Source organism: Podarcis melisellensis (genome assembly GCF_964234715.1).
Source record: "Podarcis melisellensis genome assembly, chromosome: 15".
In the NCBI taxonomy this organism is placed as follows: domain Eukaryota; kingdom Metazoa; phylum Chordata; class Lepidosauria; order Squamata; family Lacertidae; genus Podarcis; species Podarcis melisellensis.
In genome coordinates this window covers 44,031,368-44,056,722 of record NC_138532.1, presented here as the reverse complement: position 1 = coordinate 44,056,722, position 25,355 = coordinate 44,031,368, and the positions used below count along the sequence as shown (strand labels likewise).

General features: G+C 55.8%; 1 protein-coding gene across 1 annotated transcript; it reads left to right on the top strand.

Moving 5' to 3' along the window:
* The first annotated feature begins 247 nt into the window (after positions 1 to 247).
* PRPF8 (pre-mRNA processing factor 8) lies at positions 248 to 25,130 on the top strand. The gene is made up of 43 exons (XM_081889496.1): positions 248 to 412; positions 1,396 to 1,510; positions 1,711 to 1,879; positions 4,143 to 4,307; positions 4,390 to 4,608; positions 6,052 to 6,264; positions 6,600 to 6,725; positions 6,835 to 6,940; positions 7,237 to 7,427; positions 7,989 to 8,108; positions 8,318 to 8,507; positions 8,797 to 8,916; positions 9,454 to 9,588; positions 9,726 to 9,855; positions 10,245 to 10,441; positions 11,123 to 11,329; positions 11,421 to 11,584; positions 11,925 to 12,051; positions 12,185 to 12,377; positions 12,855 to 13,042; positions 13,172 to 13,410; positions 13,822 to 13,968; positions 14,092 to 14,302; positions 14,929 to 15,045; positions 15,140 to 15,387; positions 15,489 to 15,668; positions 15,784 to 15,919; positions 16,377 to 16,546; positions 16,645 to 16,774; positions 16,939 to 17,085; positions 17,592 to 17,752; positions 17,896 to 18,087; positions 19,348 to 19,585; positions 19,741 to 19,869; positions 20,034 to 20,147; positions 20,290 to 20,463; positions 20,664 to 20,857; positions 21,198 to 21,437; positions 21,545 to 21,686; positions 22,523 to 22,663; positions 23,243 to 23,382; positions 23,584 to 23,786; positions 24,706 to 25,130. Exons 2-43 carry the CDS (start codon positions 1,411 to 1,413, stop codon positions 24,858 to 24,860), a joined length of 7,008 nt encoding a protein of 2,335 aa, XP_081745622.1. The 5' UTR covers positions 248 to 412; positions 1,396 to 1,410; the 3' UTR covers positions 24,861 to 25,130.
* The last annotated feature ends 225 nt before the right edge of the window (positions 25,131 to 25,355 follow it).

Sequence of the window (25,355 nt, the reverse complement as noted above, 5' to 3'; positions counted from 1 at the left end):
ATGAAATAATAATAATAACTGGGGCGCGTAACCGACACCCTCGCGCGCGCGCGCCCTCTCTCTCTCCCGCTCTCACTAACCGGAAGTTCTGCTCGTGCCTTCCGGAGCGACGGTGGAGAAGACCTTTCCACTCGGCGCCGCCGATTGGACCCATTCCGCGTCCGTCTCCCGCTGCCGACAGTTGATTGGCTTCAACGGCCGTTTGCGCACACCGCGCTCCGCCACATCCGGTTCCGCGGCGCCGCGCCTGCGCAGTGGCTGCGATCTGCGTCCCGAGGGTGGCGTTGGTGGCGGCCATTAGAGTTTTGCGAGGAGCTCGGAGAGAAGCGGCGGCAGCGAGAGAGAAAGCGGGACCCGGAGCGGAGGCGAGGGGAGAGGAAGAGCCGGGCAGCCCCCCTCGCGGAGGGGACAGGTATGCAAAGAGAGTCGGGCCTTGGGGGAAACCGGAGTGGCCGATTCGGATTAACGGCTCCACATGCGCCAATCCGGATTAAGGGCCGCACCTCCCCGGGAGAAGCGCCCTAAGGGTCGTTTTAAATGTGCGTGCAAAATACGGCACGACTAATTTATGCGTGGAGCGTGTGTGTGTGTATATGTATACATGTTTGTATATATGTACATTATGTATAAGTGTGTATGTGTATATATATATATGTACACGTGTATGTGTGTGTATGTATATGCACACACACACACACGTCACTTTTGTGTACACACACACACACATATACGTATATGTATTCGTATGGCTGATGTAATTCTGTTTGTAAGGCACCCACATTCCAGCACACGAGTGCATGCAACTAAGCTTTACTTGGAGGAAACCCCCAGTGAGTCACGCCCTTTGGGTCTTTCAGGGGGTCTCCTCTGAGTAGGGCTGACCTTGGCGCAACTCACACACACACACATTTCTAAATGTTGAAATGTGCCCTCATTTGTTTGCATGTACCATTTTTGTGGGCCTGTTTTGGATGTGCTTTGATATTTATATTTAAATGAACTTGTGAGGGAGCTGTAGTCCTGCAGCCTCTGGAGGGCACCCAGATGGCTCCCGCTGATCAACCTCATCAGATGGACGGACCTGGGGTGTGATACTGCCTTGGCCTCTTAGCCTGAGGCTTTGCCAGGCCTCCTCAGATGAAAAGTAAAACATGGGAAACACTGATTTTCTTGTAGTGTAAATCTTCCTGCAGAACATATTCCACAGCTTTGTGAGATATTCTGCTCCCTCATGAAGGATTTCTGGGATTTTAAAAATGCTTTTCTGTCTCTCCGCAGAGGTGGTGTGTTTGGCGGGGTGGAGGTTGGAGCGTGGGAAGTGCAGTACAGTAGAATTCACACCCCTTGGCAGGAGGAGACCCTCTTCTCTCTCCCTGATTTGCTTTCTCTTCGCAGCCCTAACTCCTCAACATGGCAGGCGTGTTCCCTTTCCGGGGGCCCTGCCCCCCAATGCCTGCTCCCTTGACCCCACTGCCTGACTACATGTCTGAAGAAAAGCTGCAGGAAAAAGGTATGGCTGTGGCAGGATGGGTGTGCCTATCTGAGAGGGAGGGAGGTCTGTCTTCCGCTTAGACCCTGGGGGGTTGCCCTCTTGGATGGAAAGGCATTCATTGCAAATAGCTCTCCAGTTCTTTCAGTAAGAGCATCTTCCCCAACTCTCCTTGGAGAGGGCAAGGATTGATGCTGGGACTTTGCCTGCTCCCTTTCCAGCTCGCAAGTGGCAGCAGCTGCAGGCCAAGCGCTATGCCGAGAAGCGGAAGTTTGGTTTTGTGGATGCGCAGAAGGAGGACATGCCGCCAGAGCACGTGCGGAAGATCATCCGGGACCACGGGGACATGACCAACAGGAAGTTCCGGCATGACAAGCGGGTCTATTTGGGGTGAGAAGGGGAGATGGTGACCTTGGGCAGTTTGGGGGGGTGTTTCTGGCGTTGCTTCTGTTGGGGAACAGCCAGGCCTTTCAAGGGGTGGGAGGCTGAGTTGATTCTGGGAGCTTTTGGCAGAATCCTTTATGCTTTTTACTGAGAGGACCTCCAAGTTAAGAACTTCAAAGAAGCCCTGAACTGAATTGGACAGAAGGCCCAGCAACTTGTTTCCCCCCATGTGGAGGCACTGACCTTCTTTGGCTTCTCAACAACTGGTCCTAAGAGGCAGACTGCCTCTGAATGTGGAGATTTAATTTAGCCATTAGGACTGGCAGCCATTGATAACTTTATTTATTTCACCCTATTCAGTGGCTGCCTGTTCACTGCAAGTTCTTTACAGCTCTCCCTTGAACTTTCAGTGACCTGATGTCAGCTGATTGACAGGTGGGCAGCCCCATTCATCTGTCAGAAGTGGCCAGCAGAGGGTTGGCCACTCCTGGATCTGGCCCTCTTAACTTGATCCAATTCCCCCTCCCCAAAGACTTATATTTTGCTTATTTAGCAAGCAAAGCTTAAGGCATTGAAACCGTCAAGGTTGCCAGATGCAGTACAGTGGTGCCCCGCAAGACGAATGCCTCGCAAGACGAAAAACCCGCAAGACGAAAGGGTTTTTCGGTTTTTGCGACGCTTCGCTAGACGATTTTCCCTATGGGCTTGCATCGCAAGACGAAAGCCCATAGGGAAATCTCGGGGACCTTTTTTTTAAATGCTGGCGGTGGGGAGCAAAGCCTTCCCCCCCCTCCGGACTTCAGAAGAGGTCCAGGAAGGCCGGCGGGGGCGAAAGGCTTTGCTCCCCACCGCCAGCATTTTAAAAGCGGTCCGGGATAGCAGGGAAGCGCTTCCCGCTATCCCGGACGGCTTTTGAAGGCAGGCAGGGGGGGCAAAGACTTTTGCCCCCCCTGCCTGCCTAACCGGGGGCTTTTAAATCGCCCCGGGACTGTCCGGGGCGATTTAAAAGCCCCCGGACGGCTTTTGAAGCCTCCCCCCGCCGCCCGGCTTCGGGGCATCGTCCCGATGCCGGGCGGTGGGGCAGGAACGCCTCCCCCCGCCGCCCGGCATCGGGGCATCGTCCCGATGCCGGGCGGTGGGGCAGGAACGCCTCCCCCAGCCGCCCGGCATCGGAACGATGTCCCGAAGCCGGGCGGCCGGGCGGGAAAGCCTCCCCCCGCCGCCCGGCTTCGGGGCATCGTCCCGATGCCGGGCGGTGGGGCAGGAACGCCTCCCCCAGCCGCCCGGCATCGGAACGATGTCCCGAAGCCGGGCGGCCGGGCGGGAAAGCCTCCCCCCGCCGCCCGGCTTAGGGGCATCGTCCCGATGCCGGGCGGTGGGGCAGGAACGCCTCCCCCAGCCGCCCGGCATCGGAACGATGTCCCGAAGCCGGGCGGCCGGGCGGGAAAGCCTCCCCCCGCCGCCCGGCTTCGGGGCATCGTCCCGATGCCGGGAAGTGGGGCAGGAACGCCTTTGTCCCCCCTGCCTGCCTTCCCAGGGGCTTTTAAATCGCCCCGGACAGAAGTCCTCCGCTGTCCCGGGCGATTTTAAAATGCCGCCCGCCAGAAGAGGTCGGGGGAAGGCGTTTTCCATAGGAACGCATTAATTGATTTTCAATGCATTCCTATGGAAAACCGTGCATCGCAAGACGAAAAACTCGCAAGACGAAGAGACTTGCGGAACGAATTAATTTCGTCTTGCGAGGCACCACTGTACATGCAATTGACATCCATTCACTGTTACCCATTCATGAAACAAACCCACAGAAAATTAAAAGTACTGCAAAAAAATTTCTGGAAAATGTACCTGCAGAGCTTTGTGGTTGTATGTTGGCTGCTAACAGCAAGACAGCTAGCCCTGATGATATTAAAGCTTCTGACTACCAGTTGCTGGAAATGGCAGGAAGGGAGATTTGCTTTTGTGCTCACCTCCTGCATAATAATAATAATAATAATAATAATTATTATTATTATTATTATTATTATTATTATTATTATTTATTATTTGTACCCCACCCATCTGGCTGGGTTTCCCCAGCCACTCTGGGCTGCTTGTGGTCTTCTTCCCTTTGGGGCGTCTGGTTGATCACTGTGAGGACAGGATGCTGGACTAGACAGGCCCCCTTTGGCTTGATCCAGCATGGCAGGCCTTTTCTCTTGTTTGTATGACATTTGTAAGTACTGGCCCAACCTTTAGAGCCTGTTTTAGCTTTGCTTTTCCTCCCTCCCAGTGCCCTCAAATACATGCCCCATGCAGTCCTGAAGCTTCTGGAGAACATGCCGATGCCCTGGGAGCAGATTCGTGACGTCCCTGTCCTGTACCACATCACGGGGGCCATCTCCTTTGTCAACGAGATCCCGTGGGTGATCGAACCCGTCTACATTGCCCAGTGGGGGTAAGTGAGGTCTCCCATCCGGCTCCGGGGGCTTGGACTTGCAATGTGCATCTCAGCCCCTGACCCTCTTGATCTGCTCCAGGTCCATGTGGATCATGATGAGGCGGGAGAAGAGGGACCGGCGGCATTTCAAGCGCATGCGCTTCCCGCCCTTCGATGATGAGGAGCCGCCCCTTGACTATGCTGACAACATCCTGGACGTGGAGCCCCTGGAGGCCATCCAGCTGGAGCTGGATCCCGAGGAGGACGCCCCAGTCCTGGACTGGTTCTACGACCACCAGCCTCTGAAGGACAACCGCAAGTGGGTACCATCTTGCCTGGGCTCATGGCTAAAGCAGAAAATCCTCTATGTCAGGCTCTGTACAGAAGGCAGGGATGGAGAGAGTGGGACCAGGTAGAGAGGGAGTCAACCAGAAGGGGGTCTATGGGCATCAAATTCTGCTACCCCAAACAAGGCATGGCGACTGGCAGTGATTGAGAAACCTGCTGAATAGGCAGAAGACAAATTAGGGGGCTTATAGGCAAGTTGCTAATTTTGGTATCAGTTTCCGTTTATGGAATTTGTGTCATGGCAGCAAGGAGCCTCTCTCCCGATTCTCGTCATCCTTTGTGGTCGTCCATTATTCGTAAACACTTTGAGCCCTCAGCATGAGTTTTCCAAATAACCTGGATCCTAAAAATCTACCTAAAGACTGAATTTGTCAATACGTACTATCTCCTTCTGGTAACCCTCCACTCCTCCCTACCCTGATTCTGGATCCTAATCCCCTTTTTAAAAAAATTGTTTAACCAATTTATCGATACAAATATCAACCGCAAAAGACACAACAAAAACCATAATAACAGTAATAACACAATTTGCCAATTCAGATTTGGATACACTGATATACCTGTGACTACACCTTTTAAAACAATATTTTCCCACCTCTCTCTCCTCCTCCTACTTCCCACCATTATCCGCCTTATCACTTAAATATTCATTCCAGATTTTTCATATTTATCCATTCTTATTTTGCGTCGACATGCAATTCGTTAATATGTAGCTAATCTGGCCATATTATCAATCCATGTGCTCAATGGAATCTTTTTGCGGCTCTTCCAATTCATCAAAACAAGTTTTTTTGCTTCTAATATAGCACGATACATCCATTTTTTTTAATCCCTTCTTTGATTTTTCTGCAGAAACGTACCAGGATTGTGTTTGTTGAATTATGCTTTTTGTTCCATCGTGTTTGTTAAAAATGAAATTACTTGGGGGGGGGGAAGCTTCACTAGGGCTTGAAAAAGGTGCTGCTGGAGAGCTTTGGAAAGTGTCAGTCAGGGTGGCTGAGAGGTGATGCGCTTGCTTTTTTGGCTTGGGAGAACAGCCTGCACTCTCAACAGCCCCTTTCTCCAAGGCCGTTCTTTTGTGTCTCCGGCTGGAGAAGGGAGAGCTCTGAAGGTGCACATGGGTTGGCTTTCAGCTGGGCCCAGTAGGTACCTTCAGAGCCCTCCTTTGGGAAGCTGTGGAACTCAGAACTAGATCTGTGCCTTCCACAGATTTAGGCTCCCCATCAGTTCCAGCTGGGACCCCTGAGAATATCCTGCTTTTGGTGACTGAAGCGTTCCTTGTCTCTATTGCTAAGCATTGCCAGTTTGACCTGCAAAAATACCATGCCAATTTCTATGTGCAAGGCCTGGTTTCTGCTGTGGGGATAGGAAGGAGAATGGGTTTGAAAGTTGGCTTTCTGCTCTGGGCCTGCAGGTACGTCAATGGTTCCACCTACCAGCGCTGGCAGTTCACCCTCCCGATGATGTCCACCCTTTACCGCCTGGCCAACCAGCTCCTCACGGACCTTGTGGACGACAACTACTTCTACCTGTTTGACCTGAAGGCCTTTTTCACCTCCAAGGCCCTCAACATGGCCATCCCAGGGGGGCCCAAGTTTGAGCCCCTGGTCCGAGACATTAACCTGCAGTAAGTGGGAGCCTTTTTCCCTGGGGGTGGGAGGGAGATTTGGTGTTTGAGGCTGCTTTTGGAGGAAGCCGATCTGGGGTTCACTGCCCTTGGACCATTTCAGGTGTATTTTGACAGGACCCAGAGGTGGGGTGCTAAGAACCACTGGGGGACAGTCGCTTGACCTGTGTGGCAGTGAAAGCAGGCTTTGAGGGGGGCAGCTGTAGCAGGCTGCTGTTTCCAGGGAGATCTCTCCAAGGCCAGCTTGAGGCAGGGAAGGAGGGAGCTGCCGGGTTTGTTCCCTTGCCCCATAGAGCCCTGGGGCTGACCACCCGTCTCTCTTCTGGTCCAAACAGGGATGAGGACTGGAACGAGTTCAACGACATCAACAAGATCATCATCCGGCAGCCCATCCGGACAGAGTACAAGATCGCCTTCCCCTACCTGTACAACAACCTTCCCCACCACGTCCACCTCACCTGGTGAGATTTTGAGGGTGGGTGGGGCTGGGCCAGTTGCGGGGTGGGGACGGGAGGGAAGGAGGAAGTGGTGGAGGGCATAGCTCTGCCTGACGTCACCTGTTCCACACAGGTATCACACCCCGAACGTCGTCTTCATCAAGACGGAGGATCCGGATCTGCCAGCTTTCTACTTCGACCCCCTCATCAACCCCATTTCTCACAGGCACTCTGTTAAGGTAGGCTCATGGATCTAGTGAGGAGGGGGACATTTATTCATTAGCGGGGGGGGGGTGAGTCCACCCTGCCTTTCTGCCTTGAAAGTGGGTAGAGCAAAGAATGGAAATTTCCTGCATACTTGTCCACCCATCTATCCTCCGTCCATCAAGGAAGAGGCATCAGAAGAGCAGAAGGGCCTGAGCTTCCCCACTGCACTTACAAAGGAAGGCAGGCAGGGAGGCTCACTTAAACAACTCCACAAATGCTTGCTGGCAGTTTCTGGAAGGTTTTTGTGTGCGCCGGTTTCTCCTTCCAGAGCCAGGAGCCTCTCCCTGATGACGACGAGGAGTTTGAGCTCCCGGAGTTTGTGGAGCCCTTCCTGAAGGAGACACCCCTCTACACCGACAACACAGCCAATGGCATCGCCCTCCTCTGGGCCCCCCGGCCCTTTAACCTGCGCTCTGGCAGGACCCGCAGGGCCCTTGACATCCCCCTCGTCAAGAACTGGTAAGGGGGCTCTTAAAAACACATTTCCCAATGGCATTTCTAGGTGGAACTGGGAGAGACTCCTGCCTGAAATCCAGCGGAGCTGCTACCAGTCATTGTAGACAGTACTGAGCTAGGTGGACCAAGGGTCTGACTCAATATAATGCAGCTTCCTGTGTTTAGTCCTACCCAGAGTGGACATGACTAACTTGGGTCCCTTAAATTCAACATGCTTCTGAACAGAACTTGGTGAGATACAACTGAGGGTGTTTTTTCAGTTGTAAATGCTTGAAGTGCTAACTTAGTGGTTGTAAACTTCCTGGAGCTCTCTCTGGAGAAGTATAATATGTTACTGTATCTTATTTTACTTTGTAAGATTTATACACTGCTTGACTTTAAAAACCACACTCAAAGTGATTTACAGAAAAGGTAAACAATGAAATAATCGTTAAGAAAAATTAACAGCAATAGGCATCCTTCTAAATATCTGGGTAGACTTCTTTAAATAGAAATGTTTTTAGCAGGTGCCAGCCTGATATCAATAGGCAGGGAGTTCCAAAACTTTTTGCCTTTGACTTCCAGGTACCGAGAGCATTGCCCCGCTGGGCAGCCCGTCAAAGTCCGCGTCTCTTACCAGAAGCTGCTCAAGTACTACGTCCTGAATGCTCTCAAGCACCGACCCCCCAAGGCCCAGAAGAAGAGGTGAGCGGCCCTCCCTGGAGGGGAGTCCGTAGCTCAGTGACAGAGGATCTGCTTTGCAGGCATAGAGGTCCTTGTTCAAGCCCCACTGGCGTCTTGGGGAGGAGGGAAGGGTGTCAGGCAGGAGGTGATGGGAACTGGGCCTAGTGGACCAGGCAGCTTCCTGCACCTTGATGTGACACACAGCCTGCCTTCCCCTCTCTCCCCTCCAGATACCTCTTCCGCTCCTTCAAGGCCACCAAGTTCTTCCAGTCGACCAAGCTGGACTGGGTGGAGGTGGGGCTGCAGGTCTGTCGCCAGGGCTACAACATGCTCAACCTCTTGATCCACCGCAAGAACCTCAATTATCTCCACCTGGACTACAACTTCAACCTGAAGCCTGTCAAGACCCTCACCACCAAGGTGCCGGCTCTGTTCCCCAACAGGGGCTGACAACCTTCTCCAGTCAGTGAGGGGCCACAGCACAGCCCCTTCCCGAGTCCCATTCTTCTGTGAAAGGGATTGTGGGTAGCTGCTGCCAGTCATAGTCGTAGGAAGATGGAGCTGGCCTTCCCTGTCAGCCAGCTCCTGCTCCTAGCCTGATTTGGGGAGGGGGGCTTGGCAGCTGCTGCTGGAGCCTTGGGCAGCTTCTTTGGTGCAGTTGCTGTTGGGGGTTCTGCACAGCACACCTCTCCCTCCTCTTTGTCTGCAGGAGAGGAAGAAGTCCCGCTTTGGCAATGCTTTCCACCTTTGCCGGGAGGTGCTGCGCCTGACCAAGCTGGTGGTGGACAGCCACGTCCAGTACAGGCTGGGCAACGTGGACGCCTTCCAGGTAGGTCATTGCCAGCCCAGCCCAGCTCCTTTTCTGCTGCCGAAAAGGAACGCAGCAGAAGAACGCAAGGAGAGCCTTCGGGATCGCTCCAAAGGGGGCCTGCAGTAGTCCAGCTTCCTGTCTTTGTAGCAGCCCGCCCCTTAATCCACAATCAGGATCCTAGCACCAGAGTCCCCTCCCCTTCTGCGTTTTCCAGCATTCGGAAGCATTGCTGCCTCTGACGGGGGGTGGGCAGAGCGTGGCCATGCTGGCTAGGAGCCATTGATTGCCATTACCCCCCATGAATTTTTCCAGTCGTCTTGGGCAGCCTATCTAGGTTAGCGGCCACCACAGCTGGGTTCAGGGTTGCCCTCAAGGGCCCTCCCCTTCGGGGTATAAGAGGACACTCAACTAGATATGCCCCCCCCCCCCAGTGTGACTCTTCAGTTCTGAAGGGAGATGCATGTCACTTGCAGAGAGGCCGTGCAAGTGCCCCCCCCATTGTAACATATTGGCCTCCTCTCTCTCTAATCCCCAACTGCCCCCCTCTGCCCGCAGCTTTCAGACGGCCTCCAGTACATCTTTGCCCACGTGGGGCAGCTGACGGGGATGTACAGGTACAAGTACAAGCTGATGAGGCAGATCCGGATGTGCAAAGACCTGAAGCACCTCATCTATTACCGCTTCAACACGGTGAGTCCAGCGGGGAGCCTGGATGGGGGGTTGCAGCTGAGCTGGGAGTGGAAGGTGGAAGCGGGAGGGGGAATGCTGATCTGCTGGGTTCCCCCACCCCAGCTTTTTAATATGCTTTTCCTGCTCCCTTCTCCTAGGGGCCGGTGGGGAAGGGTCCTGGCTGCGGCTTCTGGGCGCCCGGCTGGCGCGTCTGGCTCTTCTTCATGCGAGGCATCACTCCCCTGCTGGAGCGCTGGCTGGGCAACCTCCTGGCCAGGCAGTTCGAAGGTGAGCAGATGGGGAGGGAAGGGGGGGGGGTTATGTTGCTGTCCATTTTGTGCCGCCTTTCAGCCAAGGAGGCTCCCAAGATTAAGAAGATGCCAAATAATGCAACTACAAATGACAAATTCAAAGCATACCAACAATATTGAAATCCAAACACACCTGTGTTTGTGCTAGAAGAAGAGCATTCCCTGCAAAAATGTTTAGAGACAAGGAGGACACCTGAGTAGCATCTCTGCCTTACAAGGTTCTTGGTTTGCCTGGGGTTTCCTGAGCCATCTGGGTGGGAGTCTTTGGGGGCCGTTTCCAGAGTTCCCCACCCCGCCTTGCTGTATAGCTGTTTCTCTGGCCTCGTCTTTCCTTCCCTGACCAACCTTTCCTTCCTCCCTTCTTAGGCCGTCACTCCAAGGGGGTGGCCAAGACGGTCACCAAGCAGCGTGTGGAGTCCCACTTTGACCTGGAGCTGCGCGCAGCCGTCATGCATGACATCCTGGACATGATGCCCGAGGGGATCAAGCAGAACAAGGCCAGGACCATCTTGCAGCACCTGAGCGAAGCCTGGCGGTGCTGGAAAGCCAACATCCCCTGGAAGGCAAGTCCCTTTTAGCCCCTGGCTGCCCCCCAACCAAATACCCATATAGGACATTGGGAGCTGCCTTATGGAGTCTGACCCTTGGTCTGCCTGGCCCACTGTTGTCCACACTGACTGGCAGAGGCTCCCCAGGATTTCAGGCAGGCCTCTCTTCCAGTTAGAGAATGAAAGAGTTGGAAGGGACCCCACACCCTGCAACGCAGAAATCTCAGCTAATGAATCCCTCAGCAGGTGGCCATCTAACCTCTCTTTAAAAACTTAAGAAAGGAGAGTCCTCCACCTTTCCAGGGAGTATGTGCCTTTCTCCACTGGTTTGGGCCCTGCCCTCCAGAGCAGCAGAGAACAAGCTTGCTCCACCTTCCCTGCGACGGCCCTTAAGATATTGGGCTCTCAGTCGCCCCTTCTCCAGGCTAAACATCCCCAACTCCCCAGGTTGTATCAGGACATGCTGAGGATTGAACCCAGGATCAATGATCCTGTCCTCCTTCCACCTGATACCAACTCCTCCAGGCAGCCTGCCCGCTGTCCTTCCTGTCTTAGAAATCTGTATTTTCTTGAACTTCACAGAATAATAAAAAGCATAGACAAAACCAGAACTTGGAGTACATGTATCTTTGACCTTATGCAGCATAGTAAAGGTCCTGTCCCACCCAGTGACCTCTCCCTCCCTCCCCCTGCCAGGTGCCAGGGCTGCCGACCCCCATTGAGAACATGATCCTGCGCTACGTGAAGGCCAAGGCCGACTGGTGGACCAACACAGCTCACTACAACCGCGAGCGCATCCGGCGCGGAGCCACCGTGGACAAGACAGTCTGCAAGAAGAACTTGGGCCGCCTGACGCGGCTGTACCTGAAGGCAGAGCAGGAGCGGCAGCACAACTACCTGAAGGTGGGGCCGGGTGGAGTGGAGCGGGGGGCTGTGGGGCGGCGCGGCGGAGAGACCCCTGCCTGACTGTGTGCTTGCTGTGCCTCCCCCACAGGATGGCCCCTACATCACGGCAGAGGAGGCCGTGGCCGTCTACACCACCACCGTCCACTGGCTGGAGAGCCGGCGCTTCTCGCCCATCCCCTTCCCCCCTCTCTCCTACAAGCACGACACCAAGCTGCTCATCCTGGCCCTGGAGAGGCTCAAGGAGGCCTACAGGTGAGCCGCGGGAAGGCGGGAGGGCACAGGCCACATTGCGGGGCCCAAACAGCGCTCTGGTCCAATGCTGGTGGTTACCAGCCACAACGGCTATGCTTCACTGCTGAATAGCTGCTGGTGGAAGCTGCAGGAGGGGAGAGGGGGGCTCGTGCGGTCCTGCTTGGGGGCTTCCCTTTGGGGCACCTGGGTGGCTGCTGTGAGAATGGGATGTTGAGCCTGATCCAGCAGCCAGGCTCTTCTCAGGTTCTTATGGTGGCCTTGGGGAACCCTGTTTTCTGAGGAATTGCGGCCATTGAGGAATGCCTACCCTTCCATGAAATGTAACTTCCCTCCCATGCAGTGTGAAGTCTCGGCTGAACCAGTCCCAGCGGGAGGAGCTGGGCCTCATTGAGCAGGCTTACGACAACCCCCACGAGGCCTTGTCCCGCATCAAGCGACACTTGCTGACCCAGCGAGCCTTCAAGGAGGTGAGGCTGTTGGAGGGGGGAGCGCCTATGGGTCCTCAGCATCCCCAGAGTGACGTGTTCCCAGCTGTGGCGTCCTTGGGGTGCCCTTCCCTCGCCCCCTGCTGGCTGACTCCTCTTCATCCTCTTTGGCCAGGTGGGCATTGAGTTCATGGACCTCTACAGCCACCTTGTTCCAGTCTATGATGTGGAGCCCCTGGAGAAGATCACAGACGCCTACCTGGACCAGTACCTGTGGTACGAGGCCGACAAGAGGCGCCTCTTCCCGCCCTGGATCAAGCCGGCAGACACGGAGCCCCCTCCGCTGCTCGTCTATAAGTGGTGCCAGGGTGAGCCCTGTGGGGAGAGGGGGCCTGGGGCAGGGGGCTTCTTGGTTGTCCTGTGTAGGAAGTTGCCTGGTACTAAATCAGGCTGTGGGTCCATCTAGCTCGGCTTTGTCTGCAGTGACTGGCAGAGGCACTCCAGGGGTTCAAGGGGGGGGGGGTTGCCTTTCCCAGTCATACCTGTAGATGCCATCACAGGTGCTCTTGTCCGTGGGAAGCATCCATGGATCCAGCCCTCTGAGCATCCTTTGTCTGCTTTGAGAGAGGGTTGGGTGTTTCCTGATTGGGAAGAGGGCTGAGGAAGGCCTTATCTGTTGAACTGTCAGCCCCTGAGCCTATTCCTTGACTCCAGTTCCTCCAGGGGGGGTTTGAGCAGGGCACAGCTGGCCTCAGGGGTTCCTTTTTCCCCTCCCTTCCTTCCTTAGCAGGATGGAACTGGATTGAGCTGGGCTCCTTCTCTTCCCGCCCTCCCTTCCCTTCCAGGCATCAACAACCTGCAGGACGTGTGGGAGACCAGCGAGGGCGAGTGCAACGTCATGCTGGAGTCTCGCTTTGAGAAGATGTACGAAAAGATCGACCTGACGCTCCTCAACAGGCTCCTGCGCCTCATTGTTGACCACAACATTGCCGACTACATGACAGCCAAGAACAACGTGGTCATCAACTACAAGGTGGGGCCTGGGGGCGTCTTCCTCTGAGGGCCCAGGGCCTCCTTCACGCAAGTGGAGTCTGAGCTTGGCTGGCTGGGGCTTGTGCCCCCGGCTGAGCCCTCTGGCTGACCTCTCTCTTTCCTCCCCCAGGACATGAACCACACCAACTCCTACGGCATCATCCGCGGCCTGCAGTTTGCCTCCTTCATCGTCCAGTACTACGGCCTGGTGATGGACCTGCTGGTGCTTGGCCTGCATCGCGCCAGTGAGATGGCCGGCCCCCCGCAGATGCCCAATGACTTCCTCAGCTTCCAGGACATTGCCACCGAGGTGGCCCACCCCATCCGCCTCTTCTGCAGATACATTGACCGCATCCACATCTTCTTCAGGTACTGGGGGCCGTGGAGGGAGCAGAAGGGGGGCACTCCTGCAGATAGGGGGCTCCAGGAGGAACGCTCATGAGATGAGATGAGGGGCCCTCGTAGCTGAGTGGCACAGAGCCCCTGCTTGGCATGCAGAAGGCACTGGGTCCCCTTCCTAGTGGCGCCTCCAGGAAGGGCTGGGAAAATCTCCCTGCCTAAAATCCTGTAGAGATGCTACCAGCCAGTGTTGGCAACACTGATCTGGATGGACTGATGGGGCAGCGCAAGGCAGCTTCCTACAATCCCATTGCTGAACTGGAAAGACCCCCCCCCCCTCCGCACACAGCCTGCCCATGTCCAGCTTTGCCCCGAAGGCTAATATGTCCTGGTGGCGTGGAGTTCTGACCCTCCTGACTTTGCCCTCTGCTGCTTCCTCAGGTTCACCGCCGATGAGGCAAGGGACCTGATCCAGCGCTACCTGACGGAGCACCCAGACCCCAACAATGAGAACATCGTCGGCTACAACAACAAGAAGTGTTGGCCCCGAGATGCCCGGATGCGGCTGATGAAGCACGACGTCAACCTGTGAGTGGCCGGCTCTGGGGTCAAGTGGATGGGCCGGTTGCCCTCCTGGCTCTGTGGCCAGAAAGGGGGTGGGTTGTGGGGCCTGCCTGGGCCAGGGGATTGACGCCTCTTCCCTCCTGCCAGGGGCCGTGCCGTCTTCTGGGACATCAAGAACCGCCTGCCGCGCTCGGTCACCACGGTGCAGTGGGAGAACAGCTTTGTCTCTGTCTACAGCAAGGACAACCCCAACCTGCTCTTCAACATGTGCGGCTTCGAGTGCCGCATCCTGCCCAAGTGCCGCACGAGCTACGAGGAGTTCACACACAAGGACGGCGTCTGGAATCTGCAGAACGAGGTGGGGGCAGAGGGCGGGCTGTGTTTGGGGAACAGTCCCCTTTGGGTTCAGAGAGGCCATGGCCAGGTCAGTCCATGGGAGGTGGTGCTTTTGCATGCTGGTCGATGGAAATCACAGCGGAGGAAAGTTGCTGCCATTGTGCTTCTGTTCCCCTTTTGGGCTTCCCTTTGAGGCATCTGGTTCACCACTGTGTGGAAGTTTGGGCAATGATGGGGGCCGCTGGCCTAATCCGCCTGCTGCAGGCCTCTTCTGATGACTTTCAAAGAGAATTAGACAAATTCACAGACAGGGCTGTGTTCTTTCTCCACTGCTGGAGACAGAAGAGCAGGGAGTGAATCACCAGTGCAGGGAATGCTGCTTGTGGGCTTTCCTTTGAGGGTGCCTAGTTGGTCAGTGTGAGAAGAGAGGATGCTGTGCTAGGTAGAATCAAAGAATTATAGAGTTGGAAGGACCCCCTAATCTGACCCCTGTGATGCCGGCACAGCTAAAGAATCCCTGGCTGGTGGCCCCAAACGTCCAAAGAAGGAAGGTTCCACTGTCAGAAAGTTCTTCCTAAGGTTTAGTCCTTTGGCCTGATCCAGCACTGCAGGGCCCTCCTGAAGTCCTTGCTCTGGCTACTCTTTCAGGTGACCAAGGAGCGGACGGCTCAGTGCTTCCTGCGGGTGGACGATGAATCCATGCAGAGGTTCCACAACCGGGTCAGGCAGATCCTGATGGCTTCCGGCTCCACCACCTTCACCAAGGTCGGGAGAGGGCCATGTCTTTGGGCCTGGGGTGTGTTTGTGTGGTCTCAGTGCAGAGTCTCTGAGGCCTGGCTCTCCGCTCTCTGCTTTCCAGATCGTGAACAAGTGGAACACGGCCCTGATTGGGCTGATGACCTACTTCCGGGAGGCCGTGGTGAACACTCAGGAGCTGCTGGACCTGCTGGTGAAGTGCGAGAACAAGATCCAGACTCGGATCAAGATTGGCCTGAACTCCAAGATGCCCAGCCGCTTTCCGCCGGTCGTCTTCTACACCCCCAAGGAGCTGGGGGGCCTGGGGATGCTGTCCATGGGGCACGTCCTCATCCCCCAGTCTGACCTCAGGTGAGCTGGGAGGCCGGGTGGGGTGGGGAGGGAGGGGGGAGTGGAAAGACCTTGCGGCAGGGACTTCTCTCCACCCACACCTTCTCCCCTCTTCCCTGCAGGTGGTCCAAGCAGACGGACGTGGGCATCACCCACTTCCGCTCGGGAATGAGCCATGAGGAGGACCAGCTGATCCCCAACTTGTACCGCTACATCCAGCCATGGGAGAGCGAGTTCATTGACTCCCAGCGGGTGTGGGCCGAGTATGCCCTCAAGAGGCAGGAGGCCATCGCTCAGAACAGGTGCGCTTGAGAGGCAGGAGAGCGCCTCCTTCTCCTCCTCCTCCCTCCCTGGTGGGGCAGGAGAAGAAGAGTGAGGAGCCAACTGCAGCCTTGTCTCTCCCCTTCTCCTTCCCAGGCGCCTGACTCTGGAGGATTTGGAGGACTCGTGGGACAGGGGCATCCCTCGCATCAACACCCTCTTCCAGAAGGACCGCCACACCCTGGCCTACGACAAAGGCTGGAGGGTCAGGACAGATTTCAAGCAGTACCAGGTAGGAGGGTCCCTGGCTTCTATAAACCTGTCCCCAGCGCCCTCTCACCCTGCCCTGTAAAAGCATCGCTCAGAAGAGCGGTCTGCACAACCCAACCAAGGACGGTGATAACACATCAAAATTCAGTAACAGTTAATTGTACATCTGTTCAAAATGAAATTGAAATTACTAAGCTTAATTAATTCAACAAAACTGATAAATGTCATCTGGTGAGCCCAGCTTTTCAGAGTCTGGCAGTTATTTTCACCTCCAGTAGGGAACTCCCCTGGCCCACTGGGCTAGGTGGGGACTGGGGGTCCATGACCAACCCTTCCCTCTTTCTCTTACAAGGGCTGGTGGCTTGGCAAGCGACAAAACCTTCCCCCCCTAAACTGCCCAGGGGTGCTGAGCCCTCTGCTCTCGTTCCTCTCCGCCTGACGCTTCTCCTTCTCTAACGTTCTCCCCCTGCCCCTTCCAGGTCCTGAAGCAGAACCCGTTCTGGTGGACCCACCAGCGCCACGATGGGAAGCTCTGGAACCTGAACAACTACCGTACGGACATGATCCAGGCGCTGGGCGGGGTGGAGGGCATCCTGGAGCACACCCTCTTCAAGGGCACCTACTTCCCAACCTGGGAGGGTCTCTTTTGGTAAGGAGGATTGGGAGTGCGGAAGAGAGAGGTCAGAAGACCCTTGCACGACTCCAGGCCTGAGCTCAGGCCTCACCATGCCTGCGTTCTGCTTCTAGGGAAAAGGCTTCCGGGTTTGAGGAGTCCATGAAGTGGAAGAAGCTGACCAACGCCCAGCGCTCAGGTCTCAACCAGATCCCCAACAGAAGGTTCACCCTCTGGTGGTCTCCCACCATCAACAGGGCCAACGTGAGTCTCCTACTGGCTTGGGGGGGGCTGCTCCTGAGTCATCTCTTGAGGGGCAGCTGGTGGGGACATCCACTCCGTCTCTCCTCCGCACCTCCCAGCTTTCCACTGCTGAGGTTTTGTGTCGCTTCCCCCCTTTTCCTGAGCGTCTGCCCTTCTCCTTGCAGGTATACGTGGGCTTCCAGGTGCAGCTGGACCTGACAGGCATCTTCATGCACGGCAAGATCCCCACGCTGAAGATCTCCCTCATCCAGATCTTCCGGGCCCATCTGTGGCAGAAGATCCATGAGAGCATCGTCATGGACTTGTGCCAGGTGAGGAGGCTGCCAAGTGGGGCAGAAGGAGCAGCAGCCCTATGCTTAGTCTCTGGCCTTGGTCAGTCTAGCTCAGGCTGCCCCCTCTTGACTGGCAGCAGCGTCTCTCCGGGGTGGCAGGCTGGTGGATTTTCTCCCCCACCACTGCCCTCCTTGGAGATGCTGTCGGAGTGAACCTGGGACATTCTGAGTCCCAAGTGGAGGGAAAACCACCTTCTCTGCTCCAGCCAGTTCCAAGTTGCTCTTAAGGGGGTTCTCTGGCTCCTGTTCTGCCCCCCAAAAGGAAAATGGGAAGGCACCAAATTGTAGGGGGGCAGAGGCTATAAGAGGGTTTGTTTGGCGAACCTTCCGGCACAGTGAATGAGTCTCTAGGCTTTGCAGAAACCTCTTAAACCTCTGGGTGAGACAGGACTCAGGGGGATCCCTCTGGTGCTGCTGCCTTCTTGGGGGAGTGGTGGTGACTTCTGGGCCCACGGGGCGGTTCTGAGTGGTCCACTTCTCCCCAGGTGTTTGACCAAGAGCTGGACGCCCTGGAGATTGAGACAGTGCAGAAGGAGACGATCCACCCCAGGAAGTCCTACAAGATGAACTCCTCCTGCGCAGACATCCTCCTCTTTGCTTCCTACAAGTGGAATGTCTCCCGTCCTTCCCTGTTGGCAGACTCCAAGTGAGTCCGTCTGCTTCTTCCCACTGAGAGCAAACGGGGACAGAGGGAGGAGGAGGAGGAGGAGGAGGGACCCCCCTTGGGGTGGCGGTAAGGCTCCTGGGCTTGCCGAGTGCCATGCCAACGGCTGCCTGCTTCCTGCGCAGGGACGTGATGGACAGCACCACCACCCAGAAGTACTGGATCGACATCCAATTGCGCTGGGGCGACTACGACTCCCACGACATTGAGCGTTACGCCCGGGCAAAGTTCCTGGACTACACCACAGACAACATGAGCATCTACCCATCTCCCACCGGCGTCCTCATCGCCATCGACCTGGCCTACAACCTGCACAGGTGAGGGGGTGGGAGGGTGTTTTCCAGGGGATGCAAAGTAGGTTGGGGTCCCAGCAGGGTTTGGGGGCTCGCCTCTTAATAGGAACCTAAGAAGACCTGTCTGCTGGATCAGACTGGTCCCGTCTAATCTCCTTTGGGAGAAACACAGGGTAGCCCAGGTGGGTTGGCAGGGAATCGCCCTGTAAAGTAGACATGCAGAATGCCTGGCTTAAAAGCAATTATGCTAAAGGTGAGGGGGCTGGGAAACCCTGTCAAAAGAAAATTCATCACCTCGTACATAAACACCATGAAACCCCACACAGCCTTCTTGCAAGAGGTTCGCAACTCACCCAAATGAATCAAACTCCTCAGCGAACTCTGCTTCAGTCAACAGTGGGCAGCACTCGGATCAGGAAAGGCTCATGGAGTAGCCATAGTACTCAGAGACTGGAATTTTTAATTATTATTTTATTTATACCCCACCCATCTGGCTGGGTTTCCCCAGACACTCTAGGTGGCTTACAGCATATATAAAACATAGTAAAATATCAAACACTAAAAGCCACAACAGTGCTAAAAGACAAAGGAGGCGGATTCATTTTTGCTAAAGATGGCAAAACTAAACTGACGTTCAGCTTCATATATGCCCCTCTGAGAGAAAGGGCAGGGTAGAAGTTTAGATAAAGCAAAAATAAACAGCCCAGCACCTTGATGCCCTAGTGAGAAGCTCACAAACAAGGTCTGAGCATCTCCGCAGTCTGCACTTTGTCCTCCCGCGACCGGGATTCAGAAGCAGACCTCCCCCGGCAGCGGAGGGAGTCTCCTGCCTCCAGCAATCAGTGGTAGCCTTGTCCCCTTCCGTGAATTTGAGCAATCCGTTAGAAGAAGAGCCTGGCTGCTGGATCAGGCCCAGAGGGGCCCATCTCCTCCATCTTTGCACAATAGCCAGCCAGATGCTATCATTGGAAGCCCATGAGCAGGACCAGGGGCAACAGCATGCTCCCTTCTTGCGAGTCCCTTCAGCTGCTGTTACTCAGAGGTCGAGCATAGCTATATTTACCTGCACCCCACCCATAAGCTTCTCCTGTGACTACCAAAAAGTAGATAAGCAAGCCAACCATACCAGACCCCGAGCTTTCTTTGGTCCACAGAGTGGGTCCCCATATAGGTGTCTGACGCCCTGAAGGAATGGGAGAGTCTCTGTAGCCAGCTGTGTGGAAGGGAGGGGAGGGGCTAGCCCTGACCTGTGACCCTGACCTTCCCCCTGCTTGGCTTCCCCAGCGCCTACGGGAACTGGTTCCCCGGGAGCAAGCCCCTGATCCAGCAGGCCATGGCTAAGATCATGAAGGCGAACCCGGCTCTGTACGTCCTGCGGGAGCGGATCCGGAAGGGGCTGCAGCTCTACTCCTCCGAGCCCACCGAGCCCTACCTCTCCTCCCAGAACTATGGGGAGCTCTTCTCCAACCAGATCATCTGGTTTGTCGACGACACCAACGTCTACAGGGTCACCATCCACAAAGTGAGAGCCACCACCGACCCTGCGGGCTGGGGAGGAGGCAGCCTGTCCACGGCCTGAGAGATCTCTCAGTGCTGCTGTAACCTGCTTTGAACCGGGGTGGGGGCGAGGGCAACGGAGGGTCTAGACACTCAAGGGCTTGTTCTTTCCCCTTCCAGACCTTTGAAGGGAACCTGACGACCAAGCCCATCAATGGGGCCATCTTCATCTTCAACCCCCGGACGGGGCAGCTCTTCCTGAAGATCATCCACACCTCCGTGTGGGCGGGGCAGAAGCGGTTGGGCCAGGTGAGGAGTTGGGGCCTGGGCCAGCTCCGCGGCCACCTGTGCGTGCACCTGTGGCTTGGCTGCTTTGGCGCCAGAGTTTTAAAAGGAGCCATTGGGCCAATGGCAGGGCTGGTTCTTTACTCAGCGCCTTCTCTTCCTTTTCTCCCTCCCCATCCCTTTTCCAGCTGGCCAAGTGGAAGACAGCTGAGGAAGTGGCGGCCCTGATCCGCTCCCTGCCCGTTGAGGAGCAGCCGAAGCAGATCATCGTCACTCGGAAGGGCATGTTGGACCCTCTGGAGGTGGGCTGGGGTCTTTGTCTTGGGATGGGGGTGACTCCCTTGGCACCTGCAGAGTCTGCTCTCCTCCAGGTGGCGCTAGAGACCTCTGGCCCCACCCTGCTCTCCTGACCTGCCTCTCTTCTCTCTCTCTCTCTCCTCCCAGGTGCACTTGCTGGATTTCCCCAACATCGTCATCAAAGGCTCGGAGCTCCAGTTGCCCTTCCAGGCCTGCCTGAAAGTGGAGAAGTTCGGGGACCTCATCCTGAAGGCTACAGAGCCCCAGATGGTGCTCTTCAACCTCTACGACGACTGGCTGAAGACCATTTCCTCCTACACGGTGAGGCTGGGGTGGGAGAGCCGCTCCAGCAGAAACTGGCGTCTGCCAGGGGCTTGGAGCATGGTGGCACCCCCTCTGGCCAAGCTCTGGAGGCTTCCCAGAGAAGGAATCCCTCCCCAGCAAGATCCAGCTGCAGATGCCCACCCTTTGAGACACACTTGCATCCCTGTTCACCCACCTCCCTCTCTCTCGGCCTGCAGGCCTTCTCCCGCCTGATCCTCATCCTCCGGGCTCTGCACGTGAACAACGACCGGGCCAAGGTCATCCTGAAGCCAGACAAGACCACCATCACGGAGCCTCACCACATCTGGCCCACCCTGACGGACGAGGAGTGGATCAAAGTGGAGGTGCAGCTGAAGGACCTGATCTTGGCCGACTATGGGAAGAAGAACAAGTAAGAGGCTCCCTAGCCTTTTCAGCCAGAGGGACGCATTCCTTCTTTGGGGCGGGGACAAGCACAGGCCTCTCGTGGAGGGGCAGGGGCATACAAGGAATGGCTGCAGAAGATGTGTGCAGGGTCCATGTCGGTTCTTGTGGAGAGAGGCAGTCCTTGAGGCATTGCCCTCTTTGGACCTCCCTGAGCCGACCCCCTTCTCCCCCATCTTAGCACCAGCCGCAGGTTTTAAGCAGAGGGAGGGAGGTTTGTCCTGCTACCTTAGCAGGTGCCATGGTAGGAGAGTGTCTCCAGGCCTCTGGCTGCCCCATCTCACCTTTCCTGGCTCCTCTCCCACCAGTGTGAATGTGGCCTCCCTGACGCAGTCTGAGATCCGGGACATCATCCTGGGCATGGAGATCTCTGCCCCTTCGCAGCAGCGCCAGCAGATTGCCGAGATCGAGAAGCAGACCAAGGAGCAGTCGCAGCTGACGGCCACCCAGACACGGACCGTGAACAAGCACGGCGATGAGATCATCACCTCCACCACCAGCAACTACGAGACCCAGACCTTCTCTTCCAAGACAGAGTGGCGCGTCAGGTGGGCAGCCGAGGTGGCAGCAGCAGCTGTGGCCTTGGGTGAGGCGGGGGCGTGTCTAGCTCCTCCAGTAACCCCCTTCCTCTTCCTCCTTGTCTCCCCCCAAACAGGGCCATCTCCGCTGCCAACCTCCACCTGCGGACAAACCACATCTACGTCTCGTCGGATGACATCAAGGAGACAGGCTACACTTACATCCTTCCCAAGAATGTCCTGAAAAAGTTCATCTGCATATCGGACCTGCGTGCTCAGGTGCCCTGGCCGGTGGTGGTGAAGGCGGGGGTGGTGGCGGTTGAGGGAGTAATGAACTTGGGCCCTGGGGGGTCTTTGCTCTCTCTCTCTCTGTGCCCCATGGCTCTTTTCCCCTCCTCCCAACTGCGCGTTCTTGCCCACATTCTGTTCCCCTCCTGATCTCACTGATACCCGCTGCCAGTATTATTCCTCAGCAAAAATGTTTTAAATGCTAGGAATTTTCTGTTTGGGGATAGGGAGGAGTCCAGAATAACACAGTGTCAGCCAGTAAAATTGTGTGTGACAAAGACAAATAGAGAGGGAGGGAGGCTTTATAACTAGGCCAGAAGTTGGTCATAAAATTGACACAACTTTCAGTTGTCTCCTTTCCTCATGAAAACTAACACTCCAGAACATCACAACTGTCAGTGCAACGTAGACGGCACGGCTCTGATGTTTTTGTCATATACTGTGAAACTTTGCTGCCCCCTGAATTCCAGCTCAACCTTCTCTACCCCTTGGGTCTCCTTGCTGTCACTGTGGGGATCATCTGCAGGCCTCCGGATGATGCTGGACTCCAACTCCCAGCAGCCAGCAGGGCCAGGGACCAGGGGTGATGATGATGATGGGAGTTGTAGGTCAGCAACCACTGGAGGGCCAGTCATCCCCCCCCCCCCCGTTTCACTGGATCTGATTTTTTCCTGCGTGTGCCTTGAACCCTTGTTCCCTTCCTGTCCACTGACCTATTTCATCCGACTTGGTTTTCTGGGGCTTCCTGGGCCTTTTGCCTCCTGGGGGCTGCTTTGCCAAAGCCTCTCACTGAGGCTGGTGTGCCTTTTCTTTTTTCCTCCTCCCAGATTGCTGGATACCTGTATGGGGTGAGCCCCCCAGACAACCCCCAGGTGAAGGAGATCCGGTGCATCGTGATGGTGCCTCAGTGGGGCACTCACCAGACTGTCCACCTTCCTGGCCAGCTGCCCCAACACGAGTACCTCAAGGTGCGTCTGGCCTGGGCACCCCAAACGCGGCAGGGGAGGCGGCTCTGGGTGTCTCTTGGGTCTTGGTGATGGGCCTTTATTTTGTGCCTCTGTGGGAGGAAGTCATGAGTGATTAATGCAGCAGCAACACAGTTCTATCGCTGAATTTTTGAATCATTCCAAGGTGATTTAGGAACATCCCATGAAAACAGTTCCAAAAAACCCCAGGTGGGAACATCTGTTTATTTTTAATCCTGAAACCAGAGACCTTTTTGCCCAGCGAGGAAAGCTGCTTGAAATAATAAGGTCTGTGGTCTTTTTTAGAAAACACAGACCTTGGGTTTTAGTTGCATCCCAGCAGGGATTTGCTGCTCCTTCTTTGTGCTGCTTCTGGTCACCCACCAGTGGGGTGGAGGGGGCAGAGGAACAACTGAGCCCCACGGCAGGGCACAGCGGCTTAGGCCTGCCTGCGTTCCTTGCGGAGATGCCTGGCTCGCTCTGTCCGTTAGCCAACGGCACCCCACCCCACCCCCTTTGGGAAGCCTCCCCCTGCCGCCAGCCCTGGAAGGAGTCAGCGATGACTTTCTCTCAATTTTTCAGGAGATGGAGCCCCTGGGTTGGATCCACACACAGCCAAATGAGTCGCCCCAGCTCTCCCCACAGGACGTCACAACCCATGCCAAAGTCATGGCCGAGAACCCCTCTTGGGATGGCGAAAAGACCATCATCATCACCTGCAGGTGAGTCCCAGAGGCAGGAGAGGCTGTGGGCCCTGCTTGGAGGCTGGAGCAATCACTATCACACCTGGGCAGTGTGCTTGGGCGCTGGGTGTCTTGGATCCCCTTGGAGGGCATGGGTGGGAACTGAGCGCTGCTGAGGAGGGGGGCGGAACAGAACTTGCCCTGTTCCTTGTCTTCACCCCGGGTTTCTCACCTGCCCAGCTTCACCCCCGGCTCCTGCACCTTGACGGCCTACAAGCTGACCCCCAGCGGCTACGAGTGGGGCAGGCAGAACACCGACAAAGGGAACAACCCCAAGGGCTACCTGCCCTCTCACTACGAGAGGGTGCAGATGCTGCTCTCCGACCGCTTCTTGGGCTTCTTCATGGTGCCAGCGCAAGGCTCTTGGAACTACAACTTCATGGGTGAGTTGGGACGGAGGGGTTTCTGCTGCGATGGCCCATCCCATAATGAGCCTCTTCCTCTTCTCTCCAGGCTGATGGGCCTGTGACCTAGAAGCAGCTCTCCTTGGTTAGCCTTCTCTCCGGTCAAGACCCGCCTCCTTCCCTCCCCAGGATCTTCCCCCCCCTGACTGATCCAGTCCCCTGAAGCTCTGAGCTTTTGTGTCTGGTGGCAGAGATGAGGCTGGTGAGAAAACCAGCCAGCTGTGCCCACCACCCCACCTGCGCCTTCGCTTCCTGCCAAGCAGGATGTAGCCGTTCTGCTCGGAAAGGAAACGGAGGGGAGGAGGGCAGCCTTACTTCTGCCCTTCCTGCTGAGCAGCAGAATCAGCCTAGGCAGGGATTGGGGGCGGGGGCAAGAGATCTGTGGCACTTGATAAGTTGTTGGACTCCCCGCTCCCGCCAGCCCTGGCTGCTGGGAGTCCATAAAGCATCTGGAGGCGCCACAGAACTCCCCATCCCATGTCGGCTTAGCCTCAGCCCCGTCTTGGTGTTTTCTCACCATCCATTCATGGCACCAAAGCAGGAGCCATTGAAGCCGAATGACGGAAGATTCAGGGCAGGTAAAAGGAAGGACTTCTTCATGCAGCGCAGACTGTGGAACTCACCCCCACAGGAGGCAGGGATCGCTTGGATGGCTTTAAAAGAGGATTAGAGGGCAATCAAGGAAGTGGGGGGCAGGGGCTATCGATGGCTACAAAGCCACAGGGGCTGTGCTCTGCCTCCAGACACCAGTTGCTAGAAACCCCAGGAGGGGAGAGTTGCTCTTGTGTTCGAATCCTGCTTGCTGGCTTCCAACAGGGGCATCTGGGTGGCCCCTACAAGAAGAGGCGGCTGGACCAGATGGGACTGATGGCGGTGTTTGTGCCCCCCCCCCTTGCAGGTGTCCGTCACGATCCCAACATGAAGTACGAGCTGCAGTTGGCGAACCCCAAAGAGTTCTACCACGAGGTCCACCGCCCCTCTCACTTCCTCAACTTCGCCCTCCTGCAGGAAGGGGAGGTGTACTCTGCCGACCGAGAGGACCTCTACTCCTAGGCCCAGGGTGGCCGAGGGAACCAGATGCCCGCTGGCCAAGACTGAGAACTGTTGACATTCAACAGTGCCTGCCATGTTTTACCCTCTCCCCTCTCTCACCTGCCCAGTTAATGTTCAGCATCTCCCTCCCCCGCCCCTTTTAAGGTTTCTGAGTCACGTCACTTTACAACACTTGTGTAAAGTGTGTGTATTGGTTGGTATGTGTGTGTATAGTGCCTGCTTCTGAGTGTAGTTACACAGTTGTTTAATAAAAATTTTGTATAAATGGGAGCTTTGTGTGGTCTCTCTCAGCAGGTGGGGAACAGCAGAGGATGTTGTTAATTACATTTGTAATCTGCTTTATACACGGAGAGCTCAGAACAGTTCACAACATACAAATTACAATATAAAAACACAAATACATCATAAAAACAAAGACCGCTCAATAGCCTCCCTGCTTCCACAAGGGGGTTGGCAGAAATGTAAGTCACATCCCATTGCCAGAAAAGTTTTCAA